The following is a 16743-nucleotide window of genomic DNA, read 5'->3' on the forward strand; positions in this document are numbered from 1 at the left end:
ATTAAACATTTGATCTCCATACAGTTTTCTGTTTCCAAAACTAGAATTTGTAACAAACAGAGTGGATTGCGTTTTGTAGACTTTACTCTTTGCCAAAGTTTTAAAAACAATTGCGTTGTTTAGAATGAGTTATTGCACGAGTGCACTTCAGACTAGGCGTTCCCTAATGGAAATATGCAAATATATGCTAGAACGCACCAATAGGATCTCACTAGCTTGTGCTTGGCTCTGCCTACCTCCTTGCTTGTTCTGCCCGCTATGATTCATTTGCTCCCATTGGAAACGACAGGCTCTGTTCAATCTTGGGTTAGTTATACAAATATTGGTCTCCACTGTGGGGCTCTATGGGTGTAGGATTAGCTGGTTGGGACGTTTTCTTTCCTTTCCCCCATTTTTTTTGTATCACGTGTTAACGGACTCACACTCCAGTCCAATTGGTGGCGGTAATGCACCTTTTTGGTTGCCAACCGCCATTTAAAAAACAGATAAGTATTGACGTAAACATGACCAAGAACAATTTTCTCGTTAGGGTTTTTATTTAGACATTAACATTATGTAACTCAAAATATTACTAATCTAACTGCTCAGCATCTTTAAATCGCGTTGGAGACAGGACTTGGTTGATATATGTTATCTATGTAACGCTAGCTTGCTAGTCGTTAGCAAACAATGGCCATGGGTTTTCACACTCAAATAGCCTCCATTATGGAGGTGCTAGCGAATGCAGCCGTGGCAGAGGTCTGTAAACTCGTAGACGACGACTATGCAGTGTTTCGTTTGGAAATAACTCAAAGCCAGAAAGAAAACAGGGTTTTGCGGAGGAAACTACAGCTACTGGAGCTGAAGGTGTCACGGGAGCGCGCAGAGAGGACAACGCGAGAGCGCGCACACTCCAGTCGTCCCAGCAGTGTCAAGATTCTCGACCGATACAGAGGAATGGAAAGAGGTACATTTTGCAGCGGGGCCCCCTCTGCACATGTGTGACTAGATGTGTTAACCAGAATTGGGTCTTGGACAGTTTTTGGATCGTATGCAATAATTCCCATGATTACTTAGCTATATTGCACAAATACACACTATCATATTCTAACCAGATTCTTGATTTACTGCATTTCCTATTATTTCCTCAATGAAAATAATGTGATGAATGGAACATAATCAATCAATCAATCAATCAATCAATCAATAAATAGTATATCAAGAAGTTATGCAAAGTGTAATTTTACATCCTGGCCAATTCTAGACTGTCAACTGTCAATATTGTACAATATAGCGTTCAGCGTTGACAGTACCTAACCACCTATTTTCTCCCAATAACTCTCTCGGGTGAAGGACATCTCACTGGAGGCCACAGGAGCTTTGTGAAGCCAGCGGGACACAATACATGGAGAGATGACCAACCAATCACTGTTGATGAGGGTAGTGGAACCTCAACCCAGCACATTATTGTGATAGAGGTTAGTGTAACAGTACATCAAATGTGGCCAGTTTATTTCAGAAAGGCTCCCCTCAGCTATTCACTTGCTTACATGTACATCCTTATTTATCTGCCATAGGGGAGCTTGTGAGACTTCCCTACGACATTGTTATCCAATTCTACTCATGTAACGGTAATAACCTCCCCTCTTCTTGTGTCAGGATGCAGATGCAGAGGCTGCAAGTCCTGGAGGATCATCCCTGGTCAAGCAGGAGAGGACTGAAGAAGGGGACCCACGACACAGCATCACAGAGGTCAGTGGCACGCCGAATGCCATCCTAATGTCAGAGACATCTAACGGTAACACACAGGCTCTTGAGCACAGGATCTGACCACAGATCAGACCCAGAGGGGCTGGGCAGACTGGGCTGTCTTCCTGCTCCCAGCTCAGAGTTTTTACTGGTATTTCACCAGAGCCAAAGGGCTGTTAATTCTTGTGTAGATGGTGATGCGTTACACACTGGAGGTGATGATCTGTCTTGTTCTTACACTACAGAGATGGACCTGGGAACATATCCTTGGGTTTAGAGACACAGATTGATCTGTCTAGAGAGGACTGGAACCAGTACAGTGGTAGTGTATACTCTGAAGGGTGCCTAGATAAGAAAGGTGAAGTTATAGTGGTAGATAAAGTGGAGGGTGACATTCCTTTCTCATGGAATGCAGATAGTCACCTAGGAGACAGACACTCACAGGACAGAGACTTCTTAGATTACATGAAAAGCTTAGAGACAAATCCAAGTCCCGCTCCCCTTTACACGTGTTCAAGGATCGCAACCCAGTGTCCATGTCAATGGGGCCTTCCAATTCACACGGCCTTTTCGATCAGGTATTGAACTCAAATGACAGAGCTAGGGTTCAGGGAGGGGAAGCCACATCGGGCGGTACTAAAGAGAAATGGTTCTTCTGCATGTTCTGTAACAAAGGCTTTAGCTGCCTCCAGAAGGTGGTTCCACCAGTAGTTCCACACGGGATAAATCCTTCAGTACCCAGTGTCACATGCACTTCGCCCAGGCTGGCAACCTGAAGAGGCACCAGAGGGTCCACACGGGGGAAATCCTACAGTGGCCCCCATTGTGAGAAGAGGTTCTCCCACCAGCACCATCTGAAGATCCACCTGATGGTCCACACGGGAGAGAGGCCGTTCGCCTGTACACACTGTGGGAAGTGGTTCTCAGAGAGGAGTTACCTCAGGATACACCAGCCGAAAACCATTCCACTCGATTAGTTTCTGATGTTTAGAATAAACCATTAAAAACAAATATACATTTTTATTGTTGTCAGCAGAAAATATCCACAGATACATTTGGAATAACAAGAGTAACAGATTTCAGAGTTCAATATTCCTGGGTATAATATTGCATCCAGGCACTGTGATATAAAAAGGCATATATAACCCTAAAAAGTATGTTACATATTGTGTTTGTACTGTGTAGGATATATAATGTTCACAAATGCATATTTAATTACTTTCATTCAAGTACTTAATTTTTTTTCTCAAGACTCTTTTAATGAGAAAGGTAATGCAGTTCATCAAGTTCATGCTGATTTTTATGGTGTATTTTTATTTTTATTATTGTGTAATTTAAAACTTGTTTATGTTAAAAAAAAACACAAAATGGGACTTTTTATTCTAAGACTTGCATTGAGATCACATCCGATCTCACCCTATTCTGCATACACCCAACAGAGCTTTATAACCATTATAGACTTACTAAATATACCTACATGTACCCACACACTAACAAACACCTACTGTACATATCAGAATAGTTTAGTTGGGTTAGTTAGACTTTTGACTCATATTTACCCACACCATCATATCTATGTCCACCATGATGAATTTAACAACAATTACATCATTCTGTAACTACAGTATAGGACTTAAACGTAGTGTGTGTATGTACCTGAGGGAGTGTAATCTGTATCAGCTGTCTCTTCCAGGAGGAGGAGGGTCCAGAGGAGCTGCTAGTGAAGGAGGAGGGGTGTGAGGAGGGTCTGGGGAACACTAAGGGGACCATGGTCATAGATGACAACCAGACTACACCTCTTCCTGAACCCACAGAGGAACCAGCTGAGCAGCACAGGACCACACACAGTCTCATTGAGGTGAGTCCACTGTGAACTACTGTCTGTTTGGCATTAGGTCAGGGCCCGTATCCACAAAGCCTCTCAGAGTAGGAGTGCTGACCAGGTGGGGGCCTGATCCTAGATCAGTACCCTTACTCTTAGAAGTCTTGTGAGTAGAAAATTGGACGTAAGTGCTGAGACTAGACATTTTACTCCTACTCTTATTGTTAAAAAAAAAAAGCTATGCATGAAGACCCTTTAGTCATAAGAGTCTCACCTTCTTGACAGATACTTTTGGTCATGTAGTGTAAGTGGCCACCTGATCGTCGAACATCTCATTTCAAAATCATGGGTATTAATATGGAGTTGGTCCCCCTTTGCTGCTATAACAGCCTCCACTCTTCTGGGAAGGCTTTCCACTGGATGTTGGAACATTGCTACGGGGACATGCTTCCATTCTGCCACAATATCATTAGTGAGGTCAGGCACTGATGTTGGGTGATCAGGCCCGGCTCTCAGTCGGCGTTCTAACCTTTATTTAACCAGGTAGGCTAGTTGAGAACAAGTTTTCATTTGCAATTGCGACCTGGCCAAGATAAAGCATAGCAGTTCGACACATACAACAACACAGAGTTACACATGGAATAAACAAAACATACAGTCAATAATACAGTAGAAAAAAAGAAAACAAAAAGTCTATATACAGTGAGTGCAAATGAGGTAAGATAAGGGAGTTAAGGCAATAAATAGGCCATGGTGGCGAAATAATTACAATATAGCAATTAAACACTGGAATGGTAGATGTGCAGAAGATGAATGTGCAAGTAGAGATACTGGGGTGCAAAGGAGCAAGATAAATAAATAAATACAGTATGGGGATGGGCTGTTTACAGATGGGCTATGTACAGGTGCAGTGATCTGTGAGCTGCTCTGACAGCTGGTGCTTAAAGCTAGTGAGGGAGATATGAGTCTCCAGCTTCAGTGATTTTTGCAGTTCGTTCCAGTCATTGGCAGTAGAGAACTGGAAGGAAAGGCGGCCAAAAGAGGAATTGGCTTTGGGGGTGACCAGTGAGATATACCTGCTGGAGCGCGTGCTACGAGTGGGTGCTGCTATGGTGACCATTGAGCTAAGGCGGGGCTTTACCTAGCAAAGACTTGTAGATGACCTGGAGCCAGTGGGTTTGGCGATGAGTATGAAGTGAGGGCCAGCCAACGAGAGCATACAGGACGCAGTGGTGGGTGGTAAATGGGGCTTTGGTGACAAAACGGATGGCACTGTGATAGACTGCATCCAATTTGCTGAGTAGAGTGTTGGAGGCTATTTTATAAATGACAAAGCCGAAGTGGAGGATTGGTAGGATGGTCAGTTTTACGAGGGTATGTTTGGCAGCATGAGTGAAGGATACTTTGTTGCGAAATAGGAAGCCGATTCTAGATTTCATTTTGGATTGGAGATGCTTAATGTGAGTCTGGAAGGAGAGTTTACAGTCTAACCAGGCACCTAGGTATTTGTAGTTATCCACATATTCTAAGTCGGAGCCGTCCAGAGTAGTGATGCTGGACGGGCGGGCAGGTGCAGGCAGTGATCGGTTGAAGAGCATGCATTTAGTTTTACCTGCATTTAAGAGCAGTTTGAGGCCACAGAAAGAGAGTTGTATGGCATTGAAGCTCGTCTGGAGGTTAGTTAACACAGTGTCCGAAGAAGGGCCAGAAGTATACAGAATGGTGTCATCTGCGTAGAGGTGGATCAGAGAATCACCAGCAGCAAGAGCGACATCATTGATGTATACAGAGAAGAGAGTCGGCCCGAGAATTGAACCCTGTGGCACTCCCATAGAGACTGCCAGAGTTGCTTATAAATCAATTGCCCAACTCATAACTTGAAATAACATGATGTATGTTAATTGAATAATCGAAATAAATGTTTTATTATTTATTAGCCTAGTGGTTATAAGTATTTAGGCATATCATGTGACTTAGGCCTCATGTAAAGTCATTGTCAAAAGCGCAAAAGAGAGCCTATTGTTGCATGTAGATCTATACTGAACAAAAATATAAACACAGCATGTAAATTGTTTGTCCCATGTTTCATGAGCTAAAATTAAAGATCCCAGAAATGTTCCATATGCACACAAAAGAAAATTATCTCAAATGTTGTGCACAAATTAGTTTACATCCCTGTTAGTGAGCATTTCTCCTTTGCCAAGATAATCCATCCACCTGACAGGTATGGCATATCAAGAAGCTTATTAAACATCATGTTCATTACACAGGTGTACCTTGTGCTGGGGACAATTAAAAGGCCCTATCTCTAAAATGTGCAGCATTGTCAAACAACACAATGCAACAGATGTCTAAAGTTTTGAGAGAGTGTGCAATTGGCATGCTGACTGCAGGAATGTCCACCCGAGCTGTTGCTAGAGAACTGAATGTGAATTTCTCTACCATAACTCGCCTAAAACGTATTTTTAGAGAATTTGGCAGTACGTCCAACCGGCGTCACAACCACAGACAATGTTTATGGTGTTATGTGGGTGAGCTGTTTGTTGATGTCAACGTTGTGAACAGAGTGCCACATGGTGGGTTTATGGTATGGGCAGGCATAAGCTACGGACAATTAACACAATAGCATTTTGTCGATGGCAATTTTGAATGCACAGAGATACCATGATGAGATCCTGAGGCTTATTGTCGTGCCACTTATCCTCCACCATCACCTCATGTTTCAGCATGATAATGCACAGCCCCATGTCGCAAGTATCTGTACACAATTCCTGGAAGCTGAAAATGTCCATGTTTTTCAATGGCTTGCATACTCACCAGACATGTCACCCGTTGAGCATGTTTGGGATGCTCTGGTTCGACGTATACAACAGGGTGTTTCAGTTCCCGCCAATATCCAGCAACTTCACAGAGCCATTGAAGAGTGGGACAACATTCCATAGGCTACACTCAACAGCCTGATCAACTCTGTGAAGGAGATGTGTACATTTTTTTAAATTGTTGCATATTGCGTTTGTTTTTGTTCAGTGTAGATTATTTATGGGTTGATCATATAGAAATATCAAAACATTCTTTAAACTCCAAAACAATTGCATGGGGTACAGGAGCCACTGACTCTGCCTTTTCTTAAAATCAAGACACTTGCTGGTAACTCTTAATTGGTTAGGACAACTCATGAGGGGTCCTAAATATCTGTCGACTAGAAGAGGCTTCACGCATAGCTTTTATTTTTACCCATAAGAGTAGGAGTAAAATGTCTCTATTCTAAGCACTTATGACCAATTTTCTAGTCTAAGACGCTTTGTGGATACAAGCCCTGATCTTGATTAATTTTGTCTTAAGTGTGGGACCATGCCTTTGAATTAGCAAACCAATTAAGAGTGTCAAGTGATCAAATCAACTACTACGTTTGCATAGTATCAAATCAACTAACATTTGCATAGTATTCATAGCAATCACTCATTGTCTAATCAGAAGATGCCCCATAGCAGGGTGCTCATATCAGATTTCTTGATCAAACATCCTCTCACTCTGTATCTCTTACAGTCAGTAGACATGGAGGATGGGAAGCCTGATCTGCTGCTGGTCAAAGAGGAGACAATAGAAGATGGACCAGAGAGCATTGATCTGCTGAGTGCACTAAAGATGGGGGAGCAAGGTAAGAGATAAATACATATAGCCTTCATACAGTAATAGATCTTCAAATGGAATAGTGATAAGCCTGGCTATTATTATTAATTTATTTTCTTCATTTATAAAATTAAATCAATACAACCCTATGTTTACATACAAAACACACACAATTTATGAACTTGACCAAGTAATTGAGTCAAACTCCCTATGTAGTTTTCTCTGCCATGTTTTTAAGATCTATTTTCTAACCTCTTCCTGCAGGTGGTTGGCTGGAGGCTAACAGAGGTGACTGGGTGGCCATCTTGGATTCCCAGACCCAGACGGGTGCAGTCAATAGCCCGGGGGACGACATCACTGAGCAGGCCAGGACCAGAGGTGACATAGTGGAGGTCAGTGGATGGGACAGCGTCTTCAACTCTGGGCAGGGGAATAACACTGTTAACCAGAAACGGACTGTCGAACACAAAACAACAACTGAACTTAGTCTCCAGGACTGCAGACTGGCTGAGACCAGGACGAGGCGTAGATTTTGTCTGCGTGGACGGGGAGGTTTCGGTATGCGTCTGGAGAGAGAAGAGACTGACTCGGTTAGCGATGCTCCATCCTGCTCCTATAGTTGTGATTCAGAGAGACTGATGGTGCCTCAGGTTAACCCCCTAACAGGTGCTGCCTTCAGCCTGCCTTCTATAGGATCTATCAACTGGAACATGGACCCTGCGACACAGACACTCCCTGGCCTTCATCCTCCTCACACTCTCCTAATGTTAAACCAGACCTCAGACAATGCCAGTGCCTCAACACTAAATGGCTACACAAGCCCATTGACAAATGACACTAGTAGAGATGGAATCAGTAAAGGTGGCAGCGCCAAAGAGAAGCGCTTCCCGTGTTCGTTCTGTGGGAAAGCCTTCCGTTTGCCCAAACAGGTGGAGATCCATCAGAGGATGCACACAGGGGAGAAACCATTCGGCTGCCACCTGTGCCGGGCCAGTTTTTCAGACTCGTCCAACTTGAAGAGACACCAGAGGGTCCACACAGGGGAGAAACCCTACAGCTGCCCCCAGTGTGAGAAGAGGTTTTCCCGCCAGCACCATATGAAGATGCACCTGAAAGTCCACACGGGAGAGAGACCATTCGCCTGTACACACTGTGGGAAGAGGTTCTCAGAGAGGAGCTATCTCAGGATACACCAGCAGAAAATGCACACGGCCCATGTATAGAGTGTAGTGATATGTAATGTACTAGTTAGTTTGTAGTTAATTCCGTTGGTTTTGGATGTAGTAGGGAACTGGATGAGGTGAACTGAGGAAAGAATGAGTATGATGAGACAGAGAAGATCAGGGGTTATCAACAGGATAGATGATATGGTGATGGTTGGTGTCTGCTAAAATGCCTCACTGATGAATGGAAAAACCTTGTCCGGTTGTTTTGATGCTGGTGTTTTATAATGAGGAAATTATAATGCCTTAATTCATGTTTACTTATACTGATCATGACAATGGGGTGAAACTCCAGGACAGCAGTTGTGATAGTCCATTCCATAATGTCCATTTTACTTTGACCTGTCCTGTTTTTAGGATATGTATCTTTGTTAACATGACAGCTCATTTTTTTTATTTTAATTGAGCGCCATTTAGGTTAGGCTATTTGATCGGAGAAACCTGCATGATGTAAAAAGTGTATGTCTCACTACATTGTCATACATTTTATCTCCAGCCTGTATACAGAAAATGCAACGTACTCTTTATACAATATGCTATATCTGCTACATGATTTGTTAGATCATTTTTTGGACTGAACGTTGGTTGAGCGCTGCAGAGATGCGTCTTTCCAACATCACCCCGGAGAGGCACGCTGGTAATGAACAAGCAACATATTTTGCGCCCCTGCCTTTGACAAAGTGGCCACTGCTTATCAAAGGGTTGCATCACCGCTCACCTAAAAACCCTTATATCACTGGTTGAGAGAAATTGTCATTGTTTTGGGGCAGAAATATGTGAAATTTTATGTGTTGGTGTTGGAGGTGCGTCTTGGTCAGTTTAGCTCAGAAAATGCCGCCCTTGTCAATCTGCCACCATGGGCGGCCCCCTAATCCTGCCTAATGAGTGGGCAGGCCATGCCTATAGCATATCATAATTGCATCAATGAATTATATATCAATGGTTATAACAAACTCTGAACACCGTAACACCAAAATGGATGCAGAGGACATGACAAATAAACTCAAAGGGGGGAATATTTACAGGTTGCTCAGGAGGTAAAGGGAAAGTGGAATAAATGTGACTAGTTATGGAAAATACTGGAGATCAAAAAGGAGGTAAGGAGCCAGCACTGCGTGTATACAGTGAGGGGGAAAAAGTATTTGATCCCCTGCTGATTTTGTACGTTTGCCCACTGACAAAGAAATGATCAGTCTATAATTTTAATGGTAGGTTTATTTGAACAGTGAGAGACAGAAAAACAACAACAAAAAATCTGGAAAACGCATGTCAAAAATTTTATAAAATGAGGGAAATAAGTATTTGACCCCTCTGCAAAACATGACTTAGTACTTGGTGGCAAAACCCTTGTTGGCAATCACAGAGGTCAGACGTTTCTTATAGTTGGCCACCAGGTTTGCACACATCTCAGGAGGGATTTTGTCCCACTCCTCTTTGCAGATCTTCTCCAAGTCATTAAGGTTTCGAGGCTGACGTTTGGCAACTCGAACCTTCAGCTCCCGCCACAGATTTTCTATTGGATTAAGGTCTGGAGACTGGCTAGGCCACTCCAGGACCTTAATGTGCTTCTTCTTGAGCCACTCCTTTGTTGCCTTGGCCGTGTGTTTTGGGTCATTGTCATGCTGGAATACCCATCCACGACCCATTTCCAATGCCCTGGCTGAGGGAAGGAGGTTCTCACCCAGGATTTGACGGTACATGGCCCCCTCCATCGTCCCTTTGATGCGGTGAAGTTGTCCTGTCCCCTTAGCAGAAAAACACCCCCAAAGCATAATGTTTCCACCTCCATGTTTGACGGTGGGGATGGTGTTCTTGGGGTCATAGGCAGCATTCCTCCTCCTCCAAACACGGCGAGTTGAGTTGATGCCAAAGAGCTCCTTTTTGGTCTCATCTGACCACAACACTTTCACCCAGTTGTCCTCTGAATCATTCAGATGTTCATTGGCAAACTTCAGACGGGCATGTATATGGGCTTTCTTGAGCAGGGGGACCTTGCGGGCGCTGCAGGATTTCAGTCCTTCACGGCGTAGTGTGTTACCAATTGTCTTCTTGGTGACTATGGTTCCAGCTGCCTTGAGATCATTGACAAGATACTCCTGTGTTGTGCTGGCCTGATTCCTCACCGTTCTCATGATCATTGCAACTCCACAAAGTGAGATCTTGCATGGAGCCCCAGGCCGAGGGAGATTGACAGTTCTTTTGTGTTTCTTCCATTTGCGAATAATCGCACCAACTGTTGTCACCTTCTCACCAAGCTGCTTGGCGATGGTCTTGTAGCCCATTCCAGCCTTGTGTTGGTCTACAATCTTGTCCCTGACATCCTTGGAGAGCTCTTTGGTCTTGGCCATGGTGGAGAGTTTGGAATCTGATTGATTGATTGCTTCTGTGGACAGGTGTCTTTTTATACAGGTAACAAACTGAGATTAGGAGCACTCCCTTTAAGAGTGTGCTCCTAATCTCAGCTCGTTACCTGTATAAAAGACACCTGGGAGCCAGAAATCTTTCTGATTGAGAGGGGGTCAAATACTTATTTCCCTCATTAAAATGCTAATCATTTTATAACATTTTTGACATGCTTTTTTTCTGGATTTTTTTGTTGTTATTCTGTCTCTCACTGTTCAAATAAACCTACCATTAAAATTATAGACTGATCATTTCTTTGTCAGTGGGCAAATGTACAAAATCAGCAAGGGATCAAATACTTTTTTCCCTCACTGTATTATGTGTAATAAACTATACAACAGACTCTCTGGTACGCTTAATGTTTTTTTTCAAGCCTTTAATTACAGCAAGTCTAAAAACAGTTAAATTAATTTGTGAATGCAATTTCTGAAATGGAACGGTTTATTTATTGTTTAAGCTAATTATTCAAGACTCACTTTTATTTGAAAATGTAAAATGCTTGATTGCATTTCAAATCATGAATGACTCGTGTGATGACATGAATGATTCATACAGTAGCCTATAGAAGTATTGAAATATAGTCCTAAGTAAGTTACGGTATTAAGACTAAACAGGATGTGTTTTTAGGTCTATAGCTCGATGGTGGTTATACAAGGTTGCTATACTAAGCCTACTAATGAAATGAATTATTATTATTATAATAGTAATAATAACAAGGAGATCAAGAAAATTTTGACAATTTGGTACAGTGTCAACACTAAATAACTGATAAATAATACCAGAGGCTGTTCTAACAAAAAAAATACGTCAAGGGCTGTTTTTTCATCTTCTCGTTCTGCTGCTGCCTCCGGCATTTTTCTCAACACCAATATGCTGGTTAACTTTGCTATTATGCACATAGCAACATGGTCTAGGAAAAGGCGCCAATTCAATCCAATTCATGTTTCAAAACCATGGACCAAACAAGGGAGAAAGCACATTTGTTATTATTTTTGTTAGCGTTGCACCATTGTTTGTTATATAACCTCATACAATTTCAGTAACACATATCTTTGACTGATGGACTGTGCCATCCCCACGGCCTCCAAAATGGATCAATCAGGTGTCTTGTACACTATGAGATATACAGCACCAGTCAAAGATTTGGACACACCTACTCATTCCAGGGTTTTCTTTATATTTACTATTTTCTACATTGTAGAATAATAGTGAAGACATCAAAACTATGAAATAACACATATGGAATTATGTAGTAACCTAAAAAGTGTTAAACAAATCAAAATATATTTTATTTTTGAGATTTTTCAAAGTAGGGGGGTGTTCCTAATGTTTGGTATAGTCAGTGTAAGTATTCCTGTATTGCCAGTACTGTACTGTCAAAGCAATTATCTAAGTAAGCCTCAGTGATGGCCAATATAAAGTTAGCAATATATTGATTTCATTAAACTTATTTCTGAGGTTATATATTAATATCGGCTATTTGGTTGGGAGAGTGAATGCATCTGGGCGGCAGGTAGCCTAGCAGGTTGGGCCAATAGCTGAAAGGTTGCAAGTTCAAATCCCCAAGCCTGTAAGGCAAAAATAAATTTGATCTGCCCTTGAGCAAGGCACTTCACCCTAATTGCTGCAGGATCGCTGTTAATAATGTCTGAACCCCTGGCTGTGACTCCACTCTCTGATGGATGTTTATTTTTTATTTATCCCTTATTTTACCAGGTTGACTGAGAACACATTCTCATTTACAGCAACGACCTGGGGAATAATTACAGGGGAGAGGAGTGGGGATGAATGAGCCAATTGGAAGCTGGGGATGATTAGGTGGCCATGATGGTATGAGGGCCAGATTGGGAATTTAGCCAGGACACCGGGGTTAATACCCCCTACTCTTACGATAAGTGCCTTGGGATCTTTTGTGACAACAGAGAGTCAGGACACAGCGTTTAACGTCTCATCCGAAAGACAGCATCCTACACAGGGCAATGTCCCTTGGGATAAACAAAGAAATTGACCAGAGGAAGTAGTGCCTCCTATTGGCCCTTCATCACCACTTCCAGCAGCATCTGGTCTCCCATCCTGAACCAACCCTGCTTAGCTTGAGGCAAACCAGCAGTGGGATGCAAGGTGGTATGCTGCTGGTCTCAGGGGAGTTGGGATATGCAAAAAAAACATGTTTCCAATTCACACCTCACACTCGTACAGGTTACCCACTTGTACATGCAGTGAAACAGGACAAATATAACACTCCCTATTTTACCTTTTTTATCGGATGTAAACAATGTCCCCATGCTCCCTGGCAGCCTTCATTGCTGGGATCAGTTATTTTCTCCTCTGGCGCACAGCTTCAGAGTAGTCCTCGTTTAGGAAGATTTTGGTTCCTCTCAAGTTCTTGGCTCTCTCCAGAACAGCCACCTTGTCCTTGTTCCTCAGGAACTTTATCACTACTGGTGATATATTTTCCAGTCCTGTGGGTGTGCTTGACCTCAATCTTTCTTGATCCAAGTGCAACTTTTCATCAATCATTTTCCTCACGTACTCCTCAGACTCTGTCCAGGTCTCATGTGGAGACTATGGGATTCCATCCACAACGATGTCATTTTGCCCTGATTGTCCTTCTACGTACTCCCATTTCTCTTGGAATCAGAGTTAGTTATGTTGCTGCTGTCTTTTTTTCAACTCATCAAGTTCTCCCTAGGAGAAATGCAGACTGTTTTTCAGGCTGTGGACTTCTCTGGTCAGATTGTCCAATCTTGAATCTACCAGTATTCGGACAAAGCTATTTTCCTGCAGTTGTAACAGCTCCTTGTAGAATGATTTTTGTTGGTTTAAAAAACCCTTCACCTGCATAACGCGTGACGCTGTCCTCTTCTTTGTTTGTCATAATAGCAGCGTAGGCTATCGTTGGTATACCATGTAGTTCCAGCCCCATCAGTTCACCCTTTACCATTGACTGTCTATTTATCTCCTTTTTCTAATTGGGGGAAATCCTGTGGGATCTGTTCTCTACAACAAAGAGGAATGTGAACTAAACTATCTTTCATGACCACACGCTCTGCTGAAATGCAGTACATTTAGCAAATTCAACTATCTGAATATATAATTTGTTGCCGTTTTGCATTGTATTGTAACATGCTGTTAGATACCTGCAAGGGATAAGATAGTTGAGTGTGGATAATCTTTCTACAATGAGTTAGCAAGTCGGAAATGTCAGAGTTTGCTAGTGCCGACTAGCACCTGAACGCTGCATTATTCTTGCTAGGTCTTGCTTATTCTTGCTGGCTTCTCAGAGGTCTGCTAACGTTAGCTAACAATGGCTAACTGTATGATTTTTCACTAAAATAGCCTCCAGTGTTTCGTTTGGAAATTTCTCAAAGCTGGAAAGAAAACAGGGCAGAGCCCCACCTGTTTTGAGTCCCACCTGTTTAGCAAAAACAGTTGGGCTCTTTTTTGTGCCTGTTTTGCATGTTATTTTGGCACTAATACATGTCACATATCAGTTTGCAAACAATATAAAATAAATAAATAATTGAGTTAATAAAGCCGCATACAAACATCTCTTTTTTGCTTTCTTGAATAAGGCAGCTCCAAAATGCAGGTGTTTCAGCCTAGCTCAGTGCTTTCTGTGATGGTGGGTCAGCCAGCGGAAAATTCGGAGCGTAGGGGTTGGTAATGTTCTCTAGTTGCGCCGTGATTGGCTCAGTGTTCTGTCACTCATGGGGACACTACGTCACCGCAAAACCTAAGGGTAGAGCTTGAAAATGCAAGCCCCATGGGTGCTGCCATAGAGTTACATTAGATGTGCCCACCCAAGAAGGCTCATATGAAGAGAAATAATGAAGAGAAATGGTTGGAAGGAATCAGTGGCTAACTGCAAGCATTGCAAAGCAATCACTAGCCTGCTATTCAGTGGAGTGGGTGTGTGATCCAAGTCTGGGTTTAAGGGTCTCTTTACCAAGCTTAAAATGATAAACATTATACATTGGCCATTCTGTCAATCCAGCATGACTTCGGCCGCACTGGAAACTCAGAACTGGGAAGATAACTGGGAACTCGGGGAAAAAACAAGCTCTGACTGGGGAAAATACATTTTGATTGGTCATCCAACTCGGAATTGCAAGTCGGGAACTTTGGCATCTTTCTAGAGCTCCAACCTGAAGATCACTGATGTCCTCATGATTCAACTTAGTTTTTTTCTGAGTTCCCAGTTTTCTTGAAAGCACCATAAATCCAGAGAATGACGACAAAGTTTGATGACCGCTGCGCCACCTTCCTGTGAGCACAGCAAGGTGAGTCCAAAAATATATTGTATGCTGCTGCATAAATTATGAAATATGCCAGGGAGATATGGATACTGTAGCTAAAAAAGTAATACTAAGTGTATGTTGTGTAGTAAGCTGTAATTAGCCCATGTGCCTCACCATAATAATTTGGTCCCATTTCCCATCATAATTTAGCCAACTGTTTCTGACTTGGTGGTGCACATGTAGCCTATAGTCTGTTTTAGAGAAATGTAATCATCAAATATTGTAAGAGCTTTCATTGCCTGCTTATATGCCCCCTTTATTTATCCTACAGTTCTGACTTGGTGTACAGGGAGAATACTGTAAGAACGGCCCATGTTCTGAATTCTGTCACTGTACATTTCAAAAGTGCTGAACAAATAGTTAAATTGACTATGTCCGTCCTAGCTTGCTTATTAATATCTTTAATCGAAATTAGATTGCCTCTTATCCGCTCGTCGTCCCCTTATGCCATAGTTTGTACATCTCAATTGTCTGTAGAAACCACATTTGTTTAAGCAAGTCAGCTATATCAGCAATGTTTTTTTTAAAGGCAGGACATGAGGCTGAATGAACTGTTTCACTGCCAGACAAGGCTCCGCTGATAGCCAGGTGTAGCAGTGAGAAGGTGTTAGGACTGCTGTTGGGACTCTGCTGTTGGGACAGCTTTGTGTAGGCCATAACAGTTTGTGGGCACCGTTTGTCACCGTTATAGTGCATTTAATGTATTGTTTAGTGTTGTGTTGTGGCTTTGCTGGCATGCATCTAAAAACAGATTTTTTGTTTGTTTGCCCCACCAAGATTTACATGCTAAAATCTCCACTGGAGACAATATAGCCACAAAAAAAGTATAATTACATCAACTTTTCAAAGCGCTGGTAGTGCATTCAGATTTGTAGCACCTGAAGTATGCGCAGAACCATGTAAATACGCGCACGATCTCATGCATGTATTTTCATCTTGTGCGCATGTTTCAGGTGCTAAAAATCTACCAGCGCTTAATTTAGTGAGCCACCTACTGTGTTGGACAGAAACAGAATTCCAAAAAAACAGAACCGATGTTGGGGGGAATATTTATACAAACAACCAAAAAATAAATGGAATTAAACAAGTGTATTTTTTAAACATACTTGTATTATTTTATTCAATTATGTTTAAAAAAATAAACACATTCAAATCCAAAACAGAATGTAAGTATCTAGTTTCAGTTGAGCAAAGTCATATATACTAAACAAAAATATAAACACAGAATATAAAGTGTTCGCCCCATGTTTCAAGAGCTGAAATAAAAGATTCCAGAAATGTTTCATACGCACAAAAAGCTTATTTCTCTCAAATGTTGTGCCAAACTTTTTTTACATCCCTGTCAGTGAGCATTTCTCTGTTGCCAAGATAATCCACCCACCTGACAAGTGCGGCATATCAAGAAGCTGATTAAACAGCCACACTTGTCAATGTGCAGTTTTGTCACAGAACACAATGCCACAGATGTCTCAAATTTTGAAGGAGCGTGCAATTAGCTGGCTGACTGCAGGTATGTCCACCAGAGTTGCCAGAGAACTGAATGTTAATTTCTCTACCATAAGACACCTCCAATGTAATTTTTGAAAATGTGGCAGTATGTCAAACAAACGCAGACCACGTGTAGCCACGCCAGCCC

The 16743-nt window shown here is 42.2% G+C and overlaps 1 protein-coding gene across 1 annotated transcript; it reads left to right on the plus strand.

Annotated features, from left to right (window-relative positions):
* Nucleotides 1-268: 268 nt before the first annotated feature.
* Nucleotides 269-11149, plus strand: LOC106602485 (uncharacterized). The gene is made up of 6 exons (XM_045717553.2): nt 269-946; nt 1333-1457; nt 1639-1731; nt 3422-3586; nt 7097-7208; nt 7445-11149. The coding sequence occupies exons 1-6, from the start codon at nt 670-672 to the stop codon at nt 8401-8403; spliced, it is 1731 nt and encodes a 576-aa protein (XP_045573509.1). The 5' UTR covers nt 269-669; the 3' UTR covers nt 8404-11149.
* The last annotated feature ends 5594 nt before the right edge of the window (nt 11150-16743 follow it).

This window comes from Salmo salar, chromosome 04, assembly GCF_965601325.2.
Source record: "Salmo salar chromosome 04, fSalSal1, whole genome shotgun sequence".
NCBI classification, from domain to species: Eukaryota; Metazoa; Chordata; class Actinopteri; order Salmoniformes; family Salmonidae; genus Salmo; species Salmo salar.